General features: G+C 39.0%; 2 protein-coding genes across 6 annotated transcripts; one reads left to right on the top strand and one right to left on the bottom strand.

Moving 5' to 3' along the window:
• Positions 1 to 1880: 1880 nt before the first annotated feature.
• LOC131976870 (NADH dehydrogenase [ubiquinone] flavoprotein 1, mitochondrial-like) lies at positions 1881 to 11481 on the top strand. The gene is made up of 10 exons (XM_059340077.1): positions 1881 to 2460; positions 5629 to 5711; positions 6310 to 6480; positions 6587 to 6770; positions 7336 to 7525; positions 8357 to 8569; positions 8676 to 8842; positions 8928 to 9009; positions 10964 to 11109; positions 11239 to 11481. The coding sequence occupies exons 1-10, from the start codon at positions 2377 to 2379 to the stop codon at positions 11332 to 11334; spliced, it is 1416 nt and encodes a 471-aa protein (XP_059196060.1). The 5' UTR covers positions 1881 to 2376; the 3' UTR covers positions 11335 to 11481.
• Positions 11482 to 11711: 230 nt separating this feature from the next.
• On the bottom strand, positions 11712 to 20861 carry khdc4 (KH domain containing 4, pre-mRNA splicing factor). 5 transcript variants are annotated; one of them, XM_059340043.1, is made up of 14 exons: positions 20725 to 20861; positions 19802 to 19985; positions 18935 to 19063; positions 18753 to 18832; positions 18611 to 18663; positions 18342 to 18520; positions 17672 to 17883; positions 17491 to 17551; positions 16360 to 16420; positions 15980 to 16266; positions 15759 to 15902; positions 14383 to 14495; positions 13849 to 13934; positions 11712 to 12531 (listed from the first exon to the last, which is right to left on the bottom strand). In XM_059340043.1, the coding sequence occupies exons 1-14, from the start codon at positions 20751 to 20753 to the stop codon at positions 12299 to 12301; spliced, it is 1851 nt and encodes a 616-aa protein (XP_059196026.1). In that variant the 5' UTR covers positions 20754 to 20861; the 3' UTR covers positions 11712 to 12298. The 5 variants fall into 5 exon arrangements, 3 of the variants coding, with proteins under 3 accessions (XP_059196026.1, XP_059196027.1, XP_059196028.1); XM_059340044.1 differs by having other exon boundaries at positions 11712 to 12522; XR_009394826.1 differs by having other exon boundaries at positions 12469 to 12531; positions 14383 to 14467.
• Between the last annotated feature and the right edge of the window lie 587 nt (positions 20862 to 21448).

The following is a 21448-nucleotide window of genomic DNA, read 5'->3' as shown; positions in this document are numbered from 1 at the left end:
TAATCATCATATTTGTCCAAACAAATATACCTTTAGTTATACCAGGCATTAACATGAACAAGAAATTCAAGAAAAAGGGTGGTCTAATTTTTTTCCATGACTTTATACGATAAACAAATATGCAATATTATAAGTGATTTTTCAGTCACTTTTTGTAGCTTCTGTTAATATGAATCTTTCAAGTAAATGTTCTTTAAAATAAACAAGATCTAATGCCAGTTCCCAATGAAAGTAGAATACATACATTTTAGCGGCCACCTTGAAATACCCCATCATTTTTGGACTGCTCACTTCCTGTCCAGTACCACTTCCAAACGCATTATTACCAAGTGTACAAAAATATATTTTCCATTAACGGAGAAGTGTAATCGAGTGGAAAGAAACTGACCATTTTCCACTGCAGACATTTTGACATGTCACAGTAGGAGAAGCCCAGGTGTGAATCACAACGTTAATGATGGCTGAATTCCATTTAGCTGCTTCAGTTTCAAGGTCTTGGTGTTATTTATGGTGTTCTGCTGTCAGGGTGTCCTGGGACACTCGGAAAGCACAGAGACATTGTGAATGTTGTTCCTAACACCTGTGATTTTACCCACTGTGACTAGTCAAAATGTCTGTGCGGATAAAAGCCTGGGCAGCAGAAATTACATCCTCAGTCTTTTCCTCACTGCTTTTCTTTGACCTCAAGATATGATGTCAGGAAAAAATGTGAAGGAGAATTCATAAGAACTTAGGGAAAGAGATCAACAATCAGACTGCACGAGTGGTGGAATGTAAGTACTTAAGTACAATTTTGAGGTCTGTGTACTTTTTACTCCACTACATTTAGCTGCCAGCTTTAGTTACTTTTAAGGTCAAGATTAAACATGAAAATGTGATCAATTCATTTGTTTTTTTTGTTTTGAGAATTTTGTTTCTAACGTGTAAAAGTCAACAAAAACACTAAAAATAACATTAAATAAAAGTGAAATTAAAAGAAATATACAATGACAGAAAAAAAAGAAGAAAAAACGAGAACAGGTCAAATCTACATGCAACAGCTCAGTAAAATTAAATCACACATGTTCAAAAGGGAGTAGGAAGAAGTGTACACTTATAATTTCCTACACCTTCTCCTCTGCTCATTATATTATTATTATTACTATTGCTGATATTATTATAATTTATAGACTATCTTTATATATATCTTTTGTATTTAAATATCTTTACATATACATAATTTCTAATTTCTCCATAAACATATATAAATACATATATACACGCAATTTAACCAATTAAAGGGATTACTTTTTTAAAAAATTAAACCACATTACGGTATATTAAATAATTAAAATAAGCACTATCTTTACCAAATTAAAACGCTATACATAACTGCATCAATGCAAATAATCTAACAAATTTGAGTGGGTCTATTCTGCATAAGGAGTACTTTTACTTTTGATACTTTAAGTACATTTTGATGCTGATTCTTTTGTACTTTTATTGAAGTAAGTTTTTGAATGCAAGACTTTGACTTGAGTAAGAGATCTGAACACTTGACTGCACTCACACTTCTCCGTAATTATGTAACGGCAGATATTATTCATGTTGTGAAAATATTACTTTACAATGAATGGAATTCAAATTATAAAGCCATATAGGCTACCAGTCAAAATAGTGACATGAAATGGCTTTCACGGTCACACTCACTCTCCTGTTTATTCATATTTATTGACATAATTCCCAATTAGTATGATTTTAAACAAAAAATACTTGGTTAATGTATGCAAAATAGGCATCACTTTAGCTACAAGGAACAACATTGGGATGGCATTATTTTCTTTCTATTTGTAAAATATGGCACAGTCTATCCTCTGCTGAGGTAGATAAGAAAGGAAGCATTGAAGCATTATCATGGCTGCCACTTAGGAACCTTCTTAGGCAACAAAAGACTATTGGACCTCAGCCTTGTTGTCAAACAGGTCAGTCGGTGGTTATTTCTGGACTCACGTAACTTTAATGGTTATCTTCACATTAACAATCCGTTTATAACCCATTTATAAACCATGCACACACTCCCTTGTTGGTAGCACCTCTTAGTGACCCTAATACTCACCAATACATTTGATGCGTTTGTGTGTGCACGTGCACTCACCTGTGAAAGATTGGGTACCTGTGGGAGGCCGCGCGGGCAGCTGGGATAGGATGTGACGTCGTTCGTTAATCCTCTTAGTTTAATTAAGCTGAACCAGCAGGCCCCCACACTGCAGCTCCTCTCACAGCGGAGGTTTCACAGATCGGTCTGATTGTGTGAGAAGTCAAACGGAGGCTGTGGGAGGAAAAGCTTCGGAGCATAAAACAGTTTGAGGACAGCTGGAGGTGTTTGTCTGCTGCACGATGCTGCCTCGGCGGATGCTGTGGGGCGCTGCGGTGCGGCAGGTCGCTCCGCGTCTGACCTACAGCACTGCAGCACGGCCGCAGGTAGGCCTGCACACACACACACACACACACACACACACATTCTTGTATTTCTATCTTTGTGAGGACCCTCATTGGAACAGTGAATTCCCTTGCAAGGTTATAACAGTTTTGGGTTTTTCAGTAGTTCTAGTTTTAATTTCGTTGTGAATTTTCGTTTTCGATTTCAGTTAGTTTTAATGTGTTTTTAGAGTGAGTTTGCTAGTTTTAGTTTCGTATTTTTTTTAAAAAATGCTTTAGTTTTTATTAGTTTTAGTGTTAGTTGTAGTTTTTTGTAATGGGGTATTTGTTGGGTGGGAGATTAAAAGAGGTCACAGTAAATTTTGCCTTTAATTCCTTTGTCTTATCCATCTTCATTATGTATAAAAAAAGTTGACAAAGACGAAAACGTTAGTTTTGTAACCTCACAATACAGTTTCAGTTAACTATCATTATCATGTAACCTTTAACCCTTAAAACAAAGTCTGAAAACTCAAAAAAGCCTTTAAAGAAGTGAGGACCGTCTGAAATGTCCTCACTTTGCAAAAATGTCTTCACTCTGTTGGTTAAAAACGTGTTCCAGTCCTCACTCTGTAGGAAGTACAAGAACACACACACACACACTGAAGTGTAAAACTCAGCACATTGGCCTACATGTCTGCCTTCATATAAAGGCATGTGACAATTTTTTTTTTAAGAAATATGTTTATTAATTTTCAAGAGACAAAACAAAACAAAACAACAAAAAAAAGAACACTTACCAAAGATCACATAACATACAGAACACAGCACATCTTGGATTACAACAATATTCCATGGTCATAGTTAAGATGGATACCATAAACAAAACCTCTAAAAGTAACAACAACAAAAAAATGAATTTGACATATACAAAATCACATACTCATTTGCACTGTGAGGTTTTATACAATGGCGAGTCTATAAGATCACATTTTAAAGATAATTCAATACTGGGTCCCATGTTTTATCAAACTTATCTCCTCTACCTTCGTTATAGAATCTCAGTCTCTCCAGATGTAAAGTGTTTGACAATTCTCCAAGCCACAAATTATATGTAGGCACAGAGTCCATCTTCCACACACGTAAAATTAGCTTTTTTGCAATCACCATCCCAAACTGAATAGCTCTTCTTTCAAATTTATTGACCGAAGAAAGGACACTTGTGGCCCCCAGGATGGCCGGCATGTGACAATTTTGACAGCAAATAAAATAAATGTGTCACTTACACTGTTGTTACATATTTGAACATCTCTATTTACTCCAAATTTGTTTTTATATTCCCATATTTCTACTTTTATTTATATTTGTTCATATCTCTACAGTCATGGAAAAAATTATTAGACCGCCCTTGTTTTCTCCTTGCTTTTTTGTTCATTTTAATGCCTGTTACAACTAAAGGTACATTTGTTTGGACAACTATAATGATAACAACAAAAATAGCTCATAAGAGAATTTAAGAGCTGATATCTAGTGATTTTCCATGGTTTTGTTGATAATGATTTTGGTAATTATTAAGAAAACCATGCAAAATGTCTAGATATCAGCTCTTAAATTAAACTCTTATGAGCTATTTTGTTGTTATCATTATATTTGTCCAAACAAATGTACCTTTAGTTGTACCAGGCATTAAAATGAACAAGAAATTGAAGAAAATAAAGGTCTAATATTTTTTTCAAGACTTTATGTACCTAAGACTTAAGCATTTGTATTTTATTTTGTTGTATATTTATTATCACATGCCTTTTGAACTTTATTTTATTTGCATAGCCTACTTACTTTCTATTTAATTTCTATTTCATATACAGCAGCACCTGTAACAAAAACAATCTCCCCCAGGGTTCAATAAAGTATTTCTTTCTGATGAATAAATATTTACTTACTTATTTATTCATTTATTTATTGCATCAATATAGTTCGGGACTCAAATAATTATTTAATATTGTGTTAGTTAGATAGTATTAAAATATGTTGTGGACTTTAATATATTTTCATTGTATTGCAATGTATACTAATTATTACCACATTTCATGTACTGTAAAAAAAAGTATTATTAACAATGTTGGAGGAAGTATTCACGTCCTTTACTTAGGCTTCAAATACCAATAGCACACTGTAAACTGTTAAAGTAACATTTTCAATGCAGGAGTTTTACTTTAATTATCTTAACGTATTTTGGTGTAATCAGAAAAATGTACTTTAGGTATTAAGATACAAAGTACTCTATGCAGAAAAATACATTTAAAAGAGCACCCTAAACACTCAAAATTATCGAAGTTGTGTTCGAACCATGAAATTATTTTTTAAATTATACGACCAACCATTTCAGCTGTACTTGACTGCTCAAACTTAATTGCTGGGAAGTTTAGTTTACGACAAAACACAATACAAGCTGTTAAAAATGACGTTATAACCCAGGTTTTTATTATCAAGTTACTAATTAAAACCACACTAGTCAGAAAAACAAACATGGAACAAACATCAACGTGATACGAACGACCTAAAATGACAGAAACCGTCTTTGGGAAACATTTATTTGACGTGAAAATCTTTAGTCTGGCCCATATCCCACCCACTAACATGGAGGGGGCGGGGCTTAAGATCTATACTGCACCCAGCCACCAGGGGGCGATCCAGATGTTTTGACTTCACTTTGGGGAGCTGTCTGGCCGTCAGTCTTTTTATAGTCTATGATTAACGTTAAACAATATATGTGAGGCATCTTAAAAAGACAAATTATTCTGATTGACAAAGAGCGGTGACACAAAAAAGTTGGTAAACTTTTCAAGTAAAGGTGTGGACTGGCCGTCCACCTGTTTTCACTGTCATTAAATAACTAATATAGTGTTCCAGCAATAAGTCGATTGACAGGAAATTGATTGCCAACTGTTTTGATAATCAAGTAATTTCTGAGTTAAAATATAAAAACATTGCTGGTTCCAGCTTCTCGCTTGGGAGAATTGGATGGTTTTCTTCATCATAGATAATAATAAACTGAATATCTTTGGGCTTTGGATCAAAAAAGGCATGAAAACAGTTGTTTTTCTCTATTTTATCACATTTTATTGACATTGATTGATAAAAATGATGAATAATGAAAATAGTAATGGCAGCTCTTATTTTCCTGGCCACTTATTTAATCACACTTTTATTTATCTTTCTTTCTGTCACCAGGAGAAGCCAAAGAAGACCAAATTTGGCCCTCTGAGTGACCAAGACCGGATATTCACCAATTTATATGGCCGGCATGATTGGAGGTAAATTGGTAAATTGGTAATTGGAGGTAGCGCTCTCGCCTCACAGCTAGAAGGTCTTGGGTTTGATTCCCGCCAGGACGCTGTGGGCGTTGGAGGCGTGTCCCCAGCTCCATGTCTCTGGTGTCTGTAGAGCTGGTCGGTGTCGGCAAAAGGGCCTTTCTGTGTGGAGTTTGCATGTTCTCCCCGTGTCCCCTGAGGATCCCCTTACAGGGACCTCTCACAAAAACATGTATTGATCCTGGTCGCTATATGGCCTCCCTCTGGTCGGTCGGGGGGGAGAGGAACCGGTGGGAATAACGTGATCCTCCCACGCGCTACGTCCCACTGGGGAATCTCCCCCTGTCAGGTGTCAAGAAGCGGCCTGCTAACTCCACATGTATCGGAGGAAGCACGTGGCAGTTCAGGGCTCTCCCCAGGCCGACAGGGACGAGGTAGCGCCCCCAGGATCATGTCGTAGGACAAATTGGGTGATAAAATAAAATGGGTTACAAAATCGTGGGATAAAAAAAAACAAAAAAAGAAACAAACATTTATTTTAAAATCTAATGAACTAAAACTCAGTAGAAGTGCTTGTTCATCTCTCTTTCTTTCCTACCAGACTGAAGGGCTCATTGAAACGAGGAGACTGGTATAGGACTAAGGACATCTTACTGAAGGGACAAGACTGGATCTTAAATGAGGTGAAAGTCTCGGGGCTTCGAGGCCGAGGAGGAGCCGGCTTCCCCACCGGCATGAAGTGGAGCTTCATGAACAAACCCAGCGGCGGCAGGTAGGAGGAAGAAACAGTCAGGACACTCCGGCATCCCTGTCCACACCAGTAATGACTCTGGCTCTGCTGATGTTATTGACTGTTTCCTTCCTCTCCGTGTCCTCAGGCCAAAGTACCTGGTGGTGAACGCTGACGAGGGGGAGCCGGGGACGTGTAAAGACAGAGAGATAATGCGTCACGACCCCCACAAGCTGATAGAAGGCTGTCTGATTGCTGGGAGAGCCATGGGCGCTCGTGCCGCATACATCTACATCAGAGGAGAGTTTTACAACGAGTCGTCAAATCTACAGGTAGATAGATAGATAGATAGATAGATAGATAGATAGATAGATAGATAGATGGATAGATAGATAGATAGATAGATAGGTAGATAGATAGACTTTATTGATTGCAAACTGGAAAATTACTGTTTAATTGGGTAACTGAACTTTTTTTGTATGTATTAATGTCAGATCATTTTTTTTAGCATGTTTAACTAATTTAAGTTGTGTTTTATCTCCAGAGGTGAAAAACAAGTTAAACCAAATTGTGACAATGGCCAACTGTTATAACAAAGTGTTATAAGAAATACATTTTTTGTGTGTTTTCTGAGAATTAAAAAAAATAAACTAAAAGGAGAATGAGAGCCTTATATGAGCAGCATTTTACTATTGTCAAGGTAGGGCTTAAATATACCGTTTTTGGTTGAATTTACAGACATGCATAATCATTTTAAATTGACTGTATTTTTTCATAATGAATCTGAGAAGTAACTAAAGCTGGCAGCTAAGATAGATAGATAGATAGATAGATAGATAGATAGATAGATAGATAGATAGATAGATAGATCATTTTTGTTCTCTTTTTGTTCATCAGGTGGCGATCATTGAGGCGTACAAAGCTGGGCTGATAGGGAAGAACGCCTGCGGCTCTGGGTTCGATTTTGATGTGTTTGTGATGCGCGGGGCCGGAGCCTACATCTGCGGGGAGGAGACGGCCCTCATCGAGTCTCTGGAGGGGAAACAAGGGAAGCCCAGACTCAAGCCGCCGTTTCCTGCAGACATAGGTGAGGGACGAGCTCCACAGCAGCCTCCTGAGGAAGCTTCCTTCTGTGGTTTAACACTCTAAATCACAACCTTTTTTACTTAAGTAATAAGGTAAAGTTTTAAAATAACATTTCATTTAATTTTCTTCACAGAAATGAATAAAATGCTGAGACGTAGGCCAACTGTATCTTTAAAAAAAAAAAAGATTATATTTTTCTAATTAAAAAGGGTGTCAAACATGTGGCCCTGGGACCAGAAGCTGGACACTGGATGACTTTGTAAAGTGTGAAAATCAGCGGCGGTTCTAGACCAGTTACACTGTGGGGGTCAAGGAGGGGCCAGTGTTTAATCAGAGTGGCACATTAAAAAACGGCAAAGATGATATTTAAGCATTCAAAACCTTTATTTTAGCTTCTTAAAAAATCTAAGTATATTTGGAAGATACACATATATTGATTGAGATTTACCAACAATAACAATTATTTTTGTACGACGATGACATTTTTCATTTTTGTGCACAATAACTTTTATTTTATTTTAAAGGTGCAGTATAGTGAGAATGATCTTTTTTATTGCAAAATTCAACTATTATACAATGTACACATTCTGCGATCCTTTTGCGTATGGTTAGATATTGTTTGAACCGAAAATAGGTCAGAATTGTTCCGTCTTTCATCGTTATAAATCAATCATTTTATTACTTTTATTATTTATTATTTTTTTATATTTACCGAGTGTTTCTAGACAGGGGCAGTGGCCCCTGTAGGCCCCTGTGTAGAACCACCACTGATGAAAATTGATTGAAGTTTTTGAATAAAATGCATCATCGTGCTTCATCTCTTTCCTTTAAGGGGTGTTTGGATGCCCGACAACAGTTTCCAACGTGGAGACGGTTGCCGTGGCGCCTGCGATCTGTCGTCGAGGCGGAGCTTGGTTCGCCAGCTTTGGGAGGGAGAGGAACTCTGGGACGAAGCTGTTCAACATCTCCGGGCACGTGAACACACCGTGCACGGTGGAGGAAGAGATGTCTATTCCTCTGAGGGAGCTAATAGAGAGACATGCAGGTGTGTGTGTGTGTGTGTGTGTGTTTACAGTCTGGCTGTGTGTTGATGCTGCTTTACTTCATGAGCTGTTGACACGACTTCCTCTCCCTGTGTGTGATTGGTGCAGGAGGAGTGAGGGGCGGCTGGGACAATCTATTAGGAGTGATCCCGGGGGGGTCCTCCACTCCCATCATCCCTCGGCACGTGTGTGATGATGTCCTGATGGATTTTGATGACCTGGTCCGTGCAGAGACCGCACTGGGAACTGCTGCCATCATCGTTATGGATAAATCGGTAAACGGACCCCTGAATAATGTACAGAACAAAACACACTGTAATCACTCTTGAAAGATAATCTGAGACTTGTATTTTACTCTAGACTGATGTGATCCGAGCCATCGCACGTTTGGTGGAGTTCTACAAACATGAGAGCTGTGGCCAGTGCACCCCCTGCAGGGAGGGTAAGATACTGCAGTGTATTATCCAATCACCATTCAGTTTGTTTAAAAATGCATCACCTCGACCTTTGATTCTTCTTACAATCAACACAACCTTTTCTGTTTTTAAAAGTCACATCCACACCACCTACAGTCATGGAAAAAATATTTTTCCATTGTTTTCTTCAATTTCTTGTTCATTTTAATGCCTGTTTCAACTGAAGCTACATTTGTTTGGACAACTATAATGATAGCAACAAAAATGGCTATATTTGTACAACAAATGTACCTTTATGTGTACCAGGCATTAAAATGATCAAGAACCTGAAGAAAACAAGGGCGGTTTAATAATTTTTTCCATGACTGTACATGACCTAGATGAGCAAACCAGACCTTCAATGAGATTGAGACTGGCTATTTTTATATTGTTGTTCTTAATTTCCATCCCTGGGTCGATTCCTCACAAAATCAAACTAAACTATTTACGGCACGCAGACCGGAAAAGCCTTTGTTTACATTTTCCTGGGCAAAGTCTGGCAGTGAGTAGTATCTCAGCCAGTAAAAAGGAAGCAGGAGATTTTCCTTCCTGAAGTTATATTTAATGGTTATTGCTGATACTGGGCCAGGATCAGCAGAGAGAAAAAGAAAATAATTGGTCTGACACTGAAGAGATGGAGAAAACTGGGGGATTTTTTGAAGGAATTTAAAACTGGCCCTCTTCTTCCTTGACATGAACAGGTGAATCTCAATAAATTAGAATATCAGAGAAAAGTTTATTTATGTCAGTCATTCAATTAAAAAAGTGGAAATAACACATTATATAGAACCACAACACAGAGAATTAAAGATTTCATGTCTTAATTTATCTAATAATAATGATTATGGCTTACATTTAATGGAGACCTAAAATTCAGTGTCTCAAAAAAAAAATGAATATTACAAAAGACCAATTTAGTATATAAGTATTTTTAATATGGAAATGTTGGCCTCTGAAAAGTATGACCATCTATATGACTCAGTACTTGGTCGAGGCTATTTGACTTGAACTACTGGAAATGGACTTTTCATGATATTCTAATGTATTGAGATGCACCTGTATGTGATATGTCGATTTTATTTATGAAATAAATTGCAAAACTTGGTTTTAAATCAATGTATGTTGGTGAAACAAAGTTTAGTTTGTCAAATATTAAAATAGGTTGCATCGTTCTTTCACTTGCATCCAAAACACATGCACACATCAGCTAGATGCAGATCTTTACGACAACAGACGGTGGCGCTTATGGAAACACTAACACTTTCATTCACAGGGGGCATCAAAATCAACTAAAAATGGAAGTTTCTTATAGTTGCTTTAAGCTTTTACAACCGAACTTGTGCGCTGGGAGAAGTACTCAGATCTTACAGCTGCATCTCAATAAATTAGAATATCATGGAAAAGTCAATTTCCAGTAGTTGAAATTAAATACCAACAACCAAGTATTGAGTCATATAGATGGAAATACTTTTCAGAGGCCAACATTTCCATATTAAACATATGTTATTAAAATTGGTCTTTTGTAATATTAACATTTTTTTTGAGACACTGAATTTTAGGTCTTCATTAAATGTAAGCCATAATCATTATAATTAGAAGAAATTAAATAAATTAAGACATGACATGTTTCATTCTCTGTGTAATGGATCTATACAATGTGTTATTTCCAGTTATTGAATGTAATTACTGACATAAATAAACTTTCTATGACATTCTAATTGAGAAGCACCTGTATGTTCAGATAAAAGAAAAACTACCATGATGTAAAAAAAAAACCCCTACTCTGGTGTCAGTAAAAGGCATGCATACAAAAGTTTACTAAAATGTAGTACTATTGAGCATTAAAGTATAAAAAAAAGTACTTGTAATTTCCCTTCATGCTCGGAGGATGCTCTTCAGCGTGATTACTTTTCGATCATATCCACCTTTCCTCTCCCTCAGGAGTCGACTGGATGGACAATATGATGTGGAGGTTTGTTCGAGGGGAAGCAGCAGCTTCAGAGATTGACATGATCTGGGAGTTAAGCAAGCAGATCGAGGGACACACCATCTGCGCTCTGGGGGACGGAGCTGCCTGGCCGGTGCAGGTGACAGCTCTCACCTGTTGTTTTTTAACCAGTCCAACAGATGAAGCTTAATGATACACTGACTGAGGCTACAAGTTCAAAAAAGTATCGATTTACATTTTAATAGGCACTTTTATTTCCCATCTGCAGGGACTGATCCGCCACTTCCGGCCAGTCATGGAGAGCCGCATCGCTCAGTATAACAAGAAAAACCCTCCCAGAGAGCCGGTGATTGAGATGATCTGAAACTGTGCAGGGCTACATTTCAGCTATCAGTCCCTTATAACAGTTATAATTGCTAATTATGTACATTCTTTTTAAACATAGTTGTAAAATATTCCTGTACTTACAAGGCTTGCAAAGTTGTACTTCTTAAAATTATATTTCTTCCAAGTTTAACAGTCATCATTATTTCACAAAACCTTCACAGGCAAAATGTTTTTCATGTGAGGATGAGTGGTCTATTTCTGGTAATATAAATTCTGCAGCAAGTTGGTCACTTAATCCACTAATTATTTTGGCAGGCAGAACTGTTGACAGCTAATTGGCAGATGTTGTGATTAAGTGTGGCAGAGCAGATTTTAATAAGGAAAATACACGTTGCAAAGAATCACAAGCTCAAACACGGCAATAAATTAAGTTTATTTTTTTTAATAAAAGCATGAAATAAATTGAATAGGCTTACTACACATTAGTCCAATATGATCTGTACAAAAAAGACCAGAATAGGAAAGGATGGTGTCACTGACTTGGACAGGGAGAACGGAAAGGAAAAGGGGTGACAGAGTACAAAAAGCTACGAGGGATCAAATGGAAGGTGGTCAGTGATGTTCAACATCATTGCCTTGTAATAATGTTCATACAAAGACAGTAAATTCAAACAATTAGTCTGGCATCAGTTTTAAAACCATTCCAAATTAAACATAAGGAAGAATATCACCAATCTGACCATCTATACAGCCACAAAATAGTTTGAGTGTCAGTCCTGCAAATGTTCATCTTCAAACTATGATGTGTGCACCAAAATAAAGTTTTCCAAAAAAAACAGTCGGCCCGTTTGGACCCAAAGTACTAAAATAATCCTGCAACCAACATGTAGCTGTTAAGCGTCATCCACGTGATTGAAAAAAAGAGAGAGAGGCTCAGTTTGGGTGAACATCCTGTAAGACTCGGCACAAAAGCACTGAAGGAGTTTTAGATTATTCATCTTTTAGGGCGCCATCCAGAAAGGCATAGACTGTTGCTGTGGCTGCGTTTTAGCACGAGGGGGTGGTGGAGGAGGGCAGCGATAGCCCTGTGTCCAGGCTGAGGAGGTGGAGGTGGGGGGAACGGCCCCAGGGTTACCTTGCCCCGAGGCTTTGGAGGCTGAGTGGTCTTCCTCTTCATCAGAGGAGTCGCCGGTGTACGCCACCAAACCAGTTTTTAATCTCTTCACTGAGGGCTCTGAAAGAAGAGGAGGGGAAGCAAAAGAAAGAGGGAGAGGAGGGGAGAGAAACATGGGGACAGAGAGAAAACAAAAAACAACCACAGCGACAACATGTTTCAAATAGGACAGGTTCAAGTTAATTATTCCAAACACAATTTGGGAGAGACAAAAAGTTAATAGATTTAAATCATAGTTTGTCAGCAGAGTAGAGGAGGGGGGCAGCCGTTCGAAAGCAGCCATTGGTTGGTGGGGAGCGACAGCGTTAGGGCCGTCCAATCGAGCGGCAGGACAGCGTCACAGGACGAGTCGTGCCCCACCCCCAATCAGAATCCAGCATCGCCCCAGAGACACATGGAAGAGAAGAAAAACACAGAGAAAAAGAGAAAAACACAAAAACAGGAGAGATTCTCGTTAGTGAGGAAAGCAAACAAACTGCAGGCAACCCCAGACTGATGATGTCATCAGAACGGGACGGTAAGGTCGACTCGATTTATCAGACTTCTTTACACAAAGGATTGAACAATGCATGAAAGATGTCGTAGTCATAGCTCCGCCTCACTATGTGGAGATTTCTAGTCACAGCAGCAGAGTCCTGCAACAGTCGTCATCTAACCTGGCACAAAAATGTATTATTCCAATTCAAAGTTATATAAGGTTTTGGGCCAGATATGTATCATGATATACAGTCATGGAAAAAATTATTAGACCACTTTTTTCTTCAATTTCTCTTTCATTTTAATGCCTAGTACGACTAAAGGTACATTTGTAATTGATAATAACCAAAATCATTATCTAGAAAACCATGGAAAATGGCTAGATATCCGCTCTTGAATTAAACTATTATGAGCTATTTTTGCTGTTATCATTATATTTGTCCAAACAAATGTACCTTTAATTGTACCAGGCATTAAAAATTAACAATAAAGTGAAGAAAACAAGGGTGGCATAATAATTTTTTCCATGAATTCATGTACTTGGGCTTTAAGTAAAACAGCTTTTCACTCGAGAGAGGATTTGCATTTTGCTCTGCAGCTCTACATCAAAAGGAAAGTTTGGATTTTTTTTTGTAAGTGGGGCTGTATGACGTATTAATCCGCAGTCAGTGAATTACCTACAGTAGAAAACAGTCGGCTTACCCTCAGTTAGCATCTCCTGTAGATATTACACTGACTATGTACAAGTGCCTCATACAACCCCACTTCAATAAATCCGAACTGTCCCTTTAAGGCTGTGAATAGATCCATGCTGAGCTTATAAAGGTCACAGTCCACAGTCAGGAACTGTGGATTTGGATTTGGACAGGGATTTGTCAGTCCACAGGTTAATGCCCTTACCCACGGGGCCTTGAGGTGCCCTTCTCTCCTCCATCTTGGGTCTCACTCCGTTCACCGGCAGCAAAGGTGGGGGCATTAGCTGCCGACTGGAGGACACAAGGAGAAACGGCGAGTTAACTTCTGGCCTTTGCACACTGTTAAGATTTCACTAACAGAATGTACAGGTGCATCTCAATACATTAGAATATGATGGAAAAGTAGTTCAAGTGAAATAGCTCCAACCAAGTATTGAGTGCATATAGATGGACATACTTTTCAGAGGCCAACATTTCCATATTAAACATTATTTTTAAAATCACTCTTGTAATATTCAATTTTTTTGAGACACTGAATTGTAGGTCTTCATTAAATGTAAGAAATAATCATTATAATTAGAAGAAATTAAATAAATGAAGACATGAAATGTTTCAATCTGTGTGTAATGGATCTATATGATGTGTTGTTTCCACTTTTTGAATTGAATCAGTGACATAAATAAACTTTCTATGATATTCTACTTTATTGAGATGCACCTGTAAACAAAACTGTGTGTACCTGTCCCTCTCACTCGGTGGGCCGGAGGAACTCTGTGTTGGTGGGGGTCCTGTAGCCTCCGGGCTGCCCACGGGGAAGCCTGCACCTAAATTAGTCATATGAATGGGTCCATGCTATGAGCAAAAAGACACACAGGCGCGATTAGCAGACATCCTCTACTAAGCCCTGCTCTGGCACTAACTAATATGACTCATCACTGTGATAACACCAAAGTGAAAAACTCTCATTATTAGTAGCTTACCACAAGTCTGATTACTCTCACATTTTCCCCAGAAACTAAGCAAGATACTTACAGCTTATCTGTATTAGTATAGTACTTTTTTAACTCCTTATTTCCAGTAGAAAGAAACACGTAAACTGTAAGTGAACAACAACAGGAAACAGCAAGCCATGCCATCTCAATCAATGTACAGAAGGATGAAATGGTAGCAGTTCAGTTACAGCAATTGGATAGTAATAGAGAGCAAGCAGACTTAAGTAATTTTGTAGGCCAACCTGGAAGTAGCATCACCAGGGGTCTACTGAGAATTCGCCTATGGGGTTTTTTCATTGGATTTTAGATCATTGCAGAAAATAAGCTCTGTGGCAAACACATGTTTCTGATGCTGACACGTTTTGTTCAGCAGGATAATGAACACCACTTTTATGATGTTTGAAGCGGTAATGCAGACGACAGAAATAAAAGGCTAACATTATGCTATAGAGAACTACACCACGGTTGCATGACTTCAGTGTCACTACTGTTATGCTTCAGACGGTCTCAGACAAGCTAACCTACCGTTTTGACAAGCTAGTAAAACTGTAACCTAATAAATTGTTCATTAACCTAATCTTCAATCTACAAGAGTTTGCAAGAGCACTGAAAAACCTGACTAGAGGCTGTGAGGCGGACTTGTGAGAGAGTTCTTGTTGTAATGACGACGTTTAATGTCCCCGACAAGCCTCATTTAGCCTCATTTAGCCACTTGTTAGCAACTGTCTTTTTAAGGACACGTAAAAACTTAAAAAATCACAAGTGGTCGTATTTACTAACATATTTTATGTTGTACAACAAAATGCAAATATCTCTTCAACTTGTGTTAACCACAGACCTTATTTCAGGCATCCACCAACCCATTCACAGTCCTCATTGAGTTTGAGAGGATAGACCCCAGGTAGCTAAAACTTACTCCTGGTTTAAGAACTCATTCCTAAGGCAGCTGAAGACAGATTGGATATGATTGGCTTATGAAACTAAGTGCCTCCACCCACACAGACAAACAGACAGACAGACACTGCACTCAGGTCAAAATGTAGTCATACGAACAATAAGCAAAAAAAAAAAAAAATCCTGCAGAATGATGAGGGGTTTTGAAGGTGTTAGAGCTGTTAATCACCTGGTATCCGAGCAGGCCGCTGTTTCTCTCGTCTGGGACCTCCTCTGTGAAGCGTCTCTTCTGTGGTGGGTTGGCTGATACGGCAGGAAGCGGAGCTTTGGGTGGCGCTGCAGCTGATGGAAGAAAAGGTACAGGAGGAAGAGTCTGCAGAGAAGGAAAGATGTGGTGAATGATATTGCTTTGCATGCCGTACACACGTGGTTACGATGGCTCGGCCCTACCTGTGGCAGAGTGCCTGAAGCAAGAGCAGGTACAGGTGCGGGAACTGGCGCTGGAGCAAGGGTGTGGGTGGGAATGGGAGCAGGGACAGGGGCAGGGACAGGAGGGAGGGGGTACTGAGGTGGGACACCAGCAGCTGCTGCTGGATGTAAAGGAGGTGGGACAACGTAAGGTAGAGAGACGGGTTGAGGTGGTGGTACAGGCATGGCGTAGCCGGGCTGGAATCCAGCAGGGGGGTAGTAAGGAGGCTGCGGGGGCATCCCATTCACCACTGGAGGCTGAGCAAAGCCTGGAGGAGGACAGGGAGAGAAAGACATTTATTCAGGTTCTCCCAGTGACTAATACAACCAATTTATTGCACCAACAGAAAGACATGTTGTACCTTGTTGTGTCGGCATCATTGAGCTCATTTGATTGAGGAAACGAGAATACTCTGCATGGACCTAGAGAGGAAGAGAAACATACACATAAGGTTTGTTAGTAGTTCAAGTAACCAAAACACAAGTTACAGTAAAAACTACAGGTGCATCTCAATAAATTAGAATATCATAGAAAAGTTTATTTATGTCAGTAATTCAATTCAAAAAGAGGAAATAACACATTTTATAGATCCATTACAGAATGAAATATTTCATGTCTTAATTTTTTTTTCTAATTATCATGATTATGGCTTACATTTATTGAAGACCTAAAATTCAGTGTCTCAAAAAAATGTAATATTACAAAAGATTAATTTTAAAAAGTATGTTTAATATGGAAAAGTTGGCCTCTGAAAAGTATGTCCATCTATATGCACTCAATACTTGGTTGGGGTTGTTTGACTTGAACTACTGGAAGTGGACTTTTCCATGATATTCTAATGTATTGAGATGCATATTGTATAAAACTACTATATTTACACAAATGATCTAATGTCGTTCAACGATAACTCCTGTTAGAAGCAAATTCTCCCTTTGAGCTTCTACCTTTTTGTTTTTAACTTTATGCAGGAAGCTGTGTTCGAACAAAACACCACTCAAATGTGTGGTCTAAAATTGTGGCTTGATACCAAATACTTGCACAACTATCTGCAGTTGCAGATGTGTGCCAATAGTTTTTTTTAATCTCAAAGGTACATCTGTAGAGCTCCGATCATTGACGACATTCGTGCCACAAGGAAGTGCAATCATACACACCTACATTTGTTTGAGAAAGTAACACATTTTGGATATTTCAGCAGTGACCCCTGGGGATAATACTGATTAGGACCAATATGTCATGGTTCAGAATATGTCCAGAATATATTGTAACAGATGACGTAGTTTCTGGGACATTTGCTTTGATCTACATGAGTGTTTTCAACAGCTAGACCAGTGTCAAATTTCAAAGCGTTGCAATGACTGCACCCTGCACTGTGCAGTAATCCAGCTCTTCCTCCAACCAGTAAACAATGGCAGTGTCAGTTGTAGTAATGGTAGAGCACAGGCCTGGGTTATCGTGGTTAAACATTTCACAATAGCAGGAAATTACTCACCGTCTGAAGCAGGTTCTCGCACAAGGTTTTTGCTGCTGCAAGTCCTTCTGGTTTAGGATGACTGGAGAGAGAGCAGACTGTATTTAGTTCTACTGAGCCCACAATACTAGGATAGTTGATATTGTTAAACAAGCAGGAATCATCTGAGAAGCAGAGGGTCTTAATGTGAATTCATTCCGACCTGATGTAGATGTACATGGGTTCAAAGGCCTCTCGTCCAGAGGCAGGCTCTAAACAGCCTGATCCTTTTCCTCTGAGGAAGACTTTGGCCCCAGTCTCGGCCTGGATGTGCTGCAGGTATGAACAGCCAGGGCCCTCCACCCGCTCTTTGACCACGAACCCCGGGATTGCGTGCTCCAGGCCCACAAAGATTTTATCTTGAACATAATGCATCTGAGAAAGCAAAGACCAAGATACACATTAAAATGCAGCTAAGTATAAAAAAGTCATGGAAAAAATGATTAGACCATTGTTTTCTTCAATTTCTTGGTAAAGGGTACATTGATTTGTACAAATATAATGATAACAAAAAATAGCTCATAGGATTTTAATTTAAGAGCTGATATACTCAGCAATCTTCCATGGTTTTCTTGACAATAACTAAAATCCTTAAAGAAAAACATGGAAAATGACTAGATATCAGCTCTTAAATTAAACTCTTATGAGCTATTTTTGTTGTTATCATTATATTTGTCCAAACAAATATACCTTTAGTTGTACCAGGCATTAAAATTAACAAGAAATTGAAGAAAACAAGGGTGGTTTAATATTTTTTTCCGTGACTGTATATCCATTGGTAGTATCATTTTGGTTTATGAGCTAAAAAAGACAAATAAAACCGGAACCCTTACCCCGGACTGAAAGTGTGGTTTGTGGTGGGTTATGGGGGGCAGTGAGGGAGGAGGCGCATTGTGCTGCTGGTAAACTGTGACTGAAGTTCCAGTTGGGCAGAAGGGAGAAGATGATGATGAGGCAGTTGCAGCCTTCACCACACCATTGGTTATTATCTCTTTGATTCTATTAACCGCCCCTGGAGAACAAGGAAAAGAAACCATCAGTCTAATCACGTGATGTATGAAGACATGCATTTATTTTTTTAAAAGTCTGAAAAAATACTGACTGTCGACGAGTTCCCTTGTTTGTCCCTGGACATGCAGATACAGAGGTCGATCCCTGCACGAGAAGAACAGAAAGTTTGTGTTAACCTATAATCACTTAGTTTTTATAATCAGTGTCTGGATATAAAGGGGGAGAGAAGTCACCCTGGTAGCGCTTTGCCCTTCTCCTCTGCCGTCATGTACCGGCCTCTGGTTGAAACTGCAGCACCGCTGACTTTACTGATCTGCAGACAAACCGGTGAGGGAGAGTGCATTTCAATAAATACTCCACAAAGCTAATGCTGAACTTAATTCTGCGAGTTATGATTGCCCATATCGCTACTGACCTCATCCTGCGTTTGTCCACGTGTCAGCAGATTCCGACAGGTGATAGGGACGTCATTGATCTCCACCTCAGCTACAACCAGGTCGTCTTTGGCTTTCGCTGGTGCTGGAGGCTTCCCAATCCCTACAGCCTGTGAGGACAGGAGTCACGAGATGTAGTGTGCTACTGTCACTTAAGTGGGAGCAAGAGATTTCTAATTAAATTTGGTGCTAAGAAGAAAACCTGGAGAGGCAGCAAGTTTGTGCAGAACCTCCTCAATATGTGGCAGGAGTAAATGTAATGTGTATGAAGAGAAAGTGAGTACTTATGGACTCAAAGAATTTGTCACAAATAGCTTTGTGTGCCACAACATAATGATGACTCTTGGAAATATTTCATTTTAAGAGAGATATGCTGGAACATCTTTATTATCAGCATAAAACAGGATTAAGTCAGATTTTCTCCCAGGCTGTTATCAGAAATGTTTAACGCAAATTGAAAATGTCAGTTTCTGTTCGACACGCTGTTATCATGCAGCCAAGTGTGATAATCATCAACTAGGCAATTAAGCACATTACTTTATAAAACTGAAAGAACACTATGACATATAGCAATTTCTATCATAAGGATCTTATAGACAGAAATCCAGCTGCAGCAGGGGTTACGGCAATATGGTTAAAACTGATTTGCAACATCGCCTACAGAGGCCTAACACAACCAGACATGTTAAACAGATATTTTAAGTGAAGAAAACTGTCATGATTGACAAATGTATTAAATCTTACACTATATATCTACATATTTTCCAACATACTGGAGGATGATCCTGCATCAGAGCTGATTATATAATACCAGGCATATCTTATGCATACATTATTCTCCTGATTACCTTATCAGGTGGCCCCGGGATGCCTATTTGCGAGGGTTTGAGTTTGCCCTTAGCTACCAGCATTGCATTAATCTTGGCAGCCACAGCAGCTGCAGCATCCAGAGCCCCGGTGGGAGCAGCCTCAGCCTCCCCCATCCCAGCGGAACCCGGGCCGGGGCCGGGCTGGTCCCATTTACTGCGGCGGCTGTGGGGACAGAAACACACGACAGAGGGAAAAATCATAAATAAGGACAAGAAAAAGGAAATGTATAGCCTAAGATACCTTAAAACAGCTGCTGCTGACTGTTCTTGTTGATGTCTTGGGAATTAAGTGAGACTCTAAATTTCATGCTCTATGCTACTTTCCTCTCTTGCGATTTTACCTCATTGTAATAAGAATAGAATAGAATAGAAAAGTATAGAATAGTATAGAATAGAATGCCTTTATTGTCACTTTACACATGTACAATGAGATTGGAGAGCTGACTCCAAAAAGCAGTGCGACAATAGATACAATATATATAAAATATACAATATAAACATACATAGGCAAGTAAATGTAAAGAAAAATATATACGATATAATGTAAACATAGGCAAGAAAGGGAGGTAAGGTGCAGTCTTCAATTCAATTAAATTTGCCAGAAGCAGATATGATGCTATGCAGTGTTCATAAATATATTGCACGTTGAAGGGCAATTTATTGCACAAATTGTATCCATGCAGGAGAGCAGACACACGCATGCACCAATTTTTAAAAAGTCTTACATAACATGTACTACAGTATATTTAGCATGAAGCAGCACGGAGCTGCCCGATAACACTCCGCCATGATTACATAAAGTGGCTAACGTTACAGCTAGCTGACCGGCTAACAGAAAGCGTCCAGACAGCGAGTCAAAACCCACAATAAAACATAAAAGCAGACGGTTTTCACACACTCACCCGCCGTTTTGGGTGCCACAAAATGACATCAATATCCTGTCAAGCGAAAATGTCCTCTTAGTGTTATTATAAATGTGAAAAACCTCGCTTTAGTTGTGCACAGCAGGTTGTGCTGCCCGCTAGCTGCTGCTGCTACTGTACGTCCCTCAGACGGTTTCCGCCTCCGGTTAATGTCTATGATGTTTGTGAGCAATAAAACCACAAGGAGGCGCCAGATATCTGCACGTTTCTAACGAGCATCTAAAAAAAAGGTTCAGGTGTGGTGCTGCAGCCTCACCTGTCCGCCCCCCGTCATCATTTCCGTGCCACTCTTGGTGAGTTTCTGCAGAGAGGTATCAAAGTGTCCAGAGGAGGAAGAAGTCTGGAGCTGCAGCAGACACCTGAGGTCAGGTAGGTGTGAGCAAACTTACCTACGACTTAAAATGTCTTTATAAAGTGCATATCGTCACCCTGTTAAAATAATCGCCTTAACTAAGTTTTGCAGGAAACACAAAAAACTTCACCAAAAGTGTAACATATGACATTTATTGATCATTTCACTCAAAAAGGATGTAACAAAGGATGGCTATTGGCATAGTAATAACACTGTGTGTAAATAATGTAACTTAAGAGAAATAAATGACTTAGACAATTTTTTGAACATGCCTTTGTGACTTAAGAGTCACACAAGTCTGTCAGAAACATGACATGACAAGTATCATGAGCATTAATGTTACTTCAAAGT

Source organism: Centropristis striata, chromosome 8, assembly GCF_030273125.1.
Source record: "Centropristis striata isolate RG_2023a ecotype Rhode Island chromosome 8, C.striata_1.0, whole genome shotgun sequence".
Classification (NCBI taxonomy): Eukaryota; Metazoa; Chordata; class Actinopteri; order Perciformes; family Serranidae; genus Centropristis; species Centropristis striata.
Note: the sequence above shows the minus strand (reverse complement) of the source record. Positions and strands in the feature narration are given on the sequence as shown.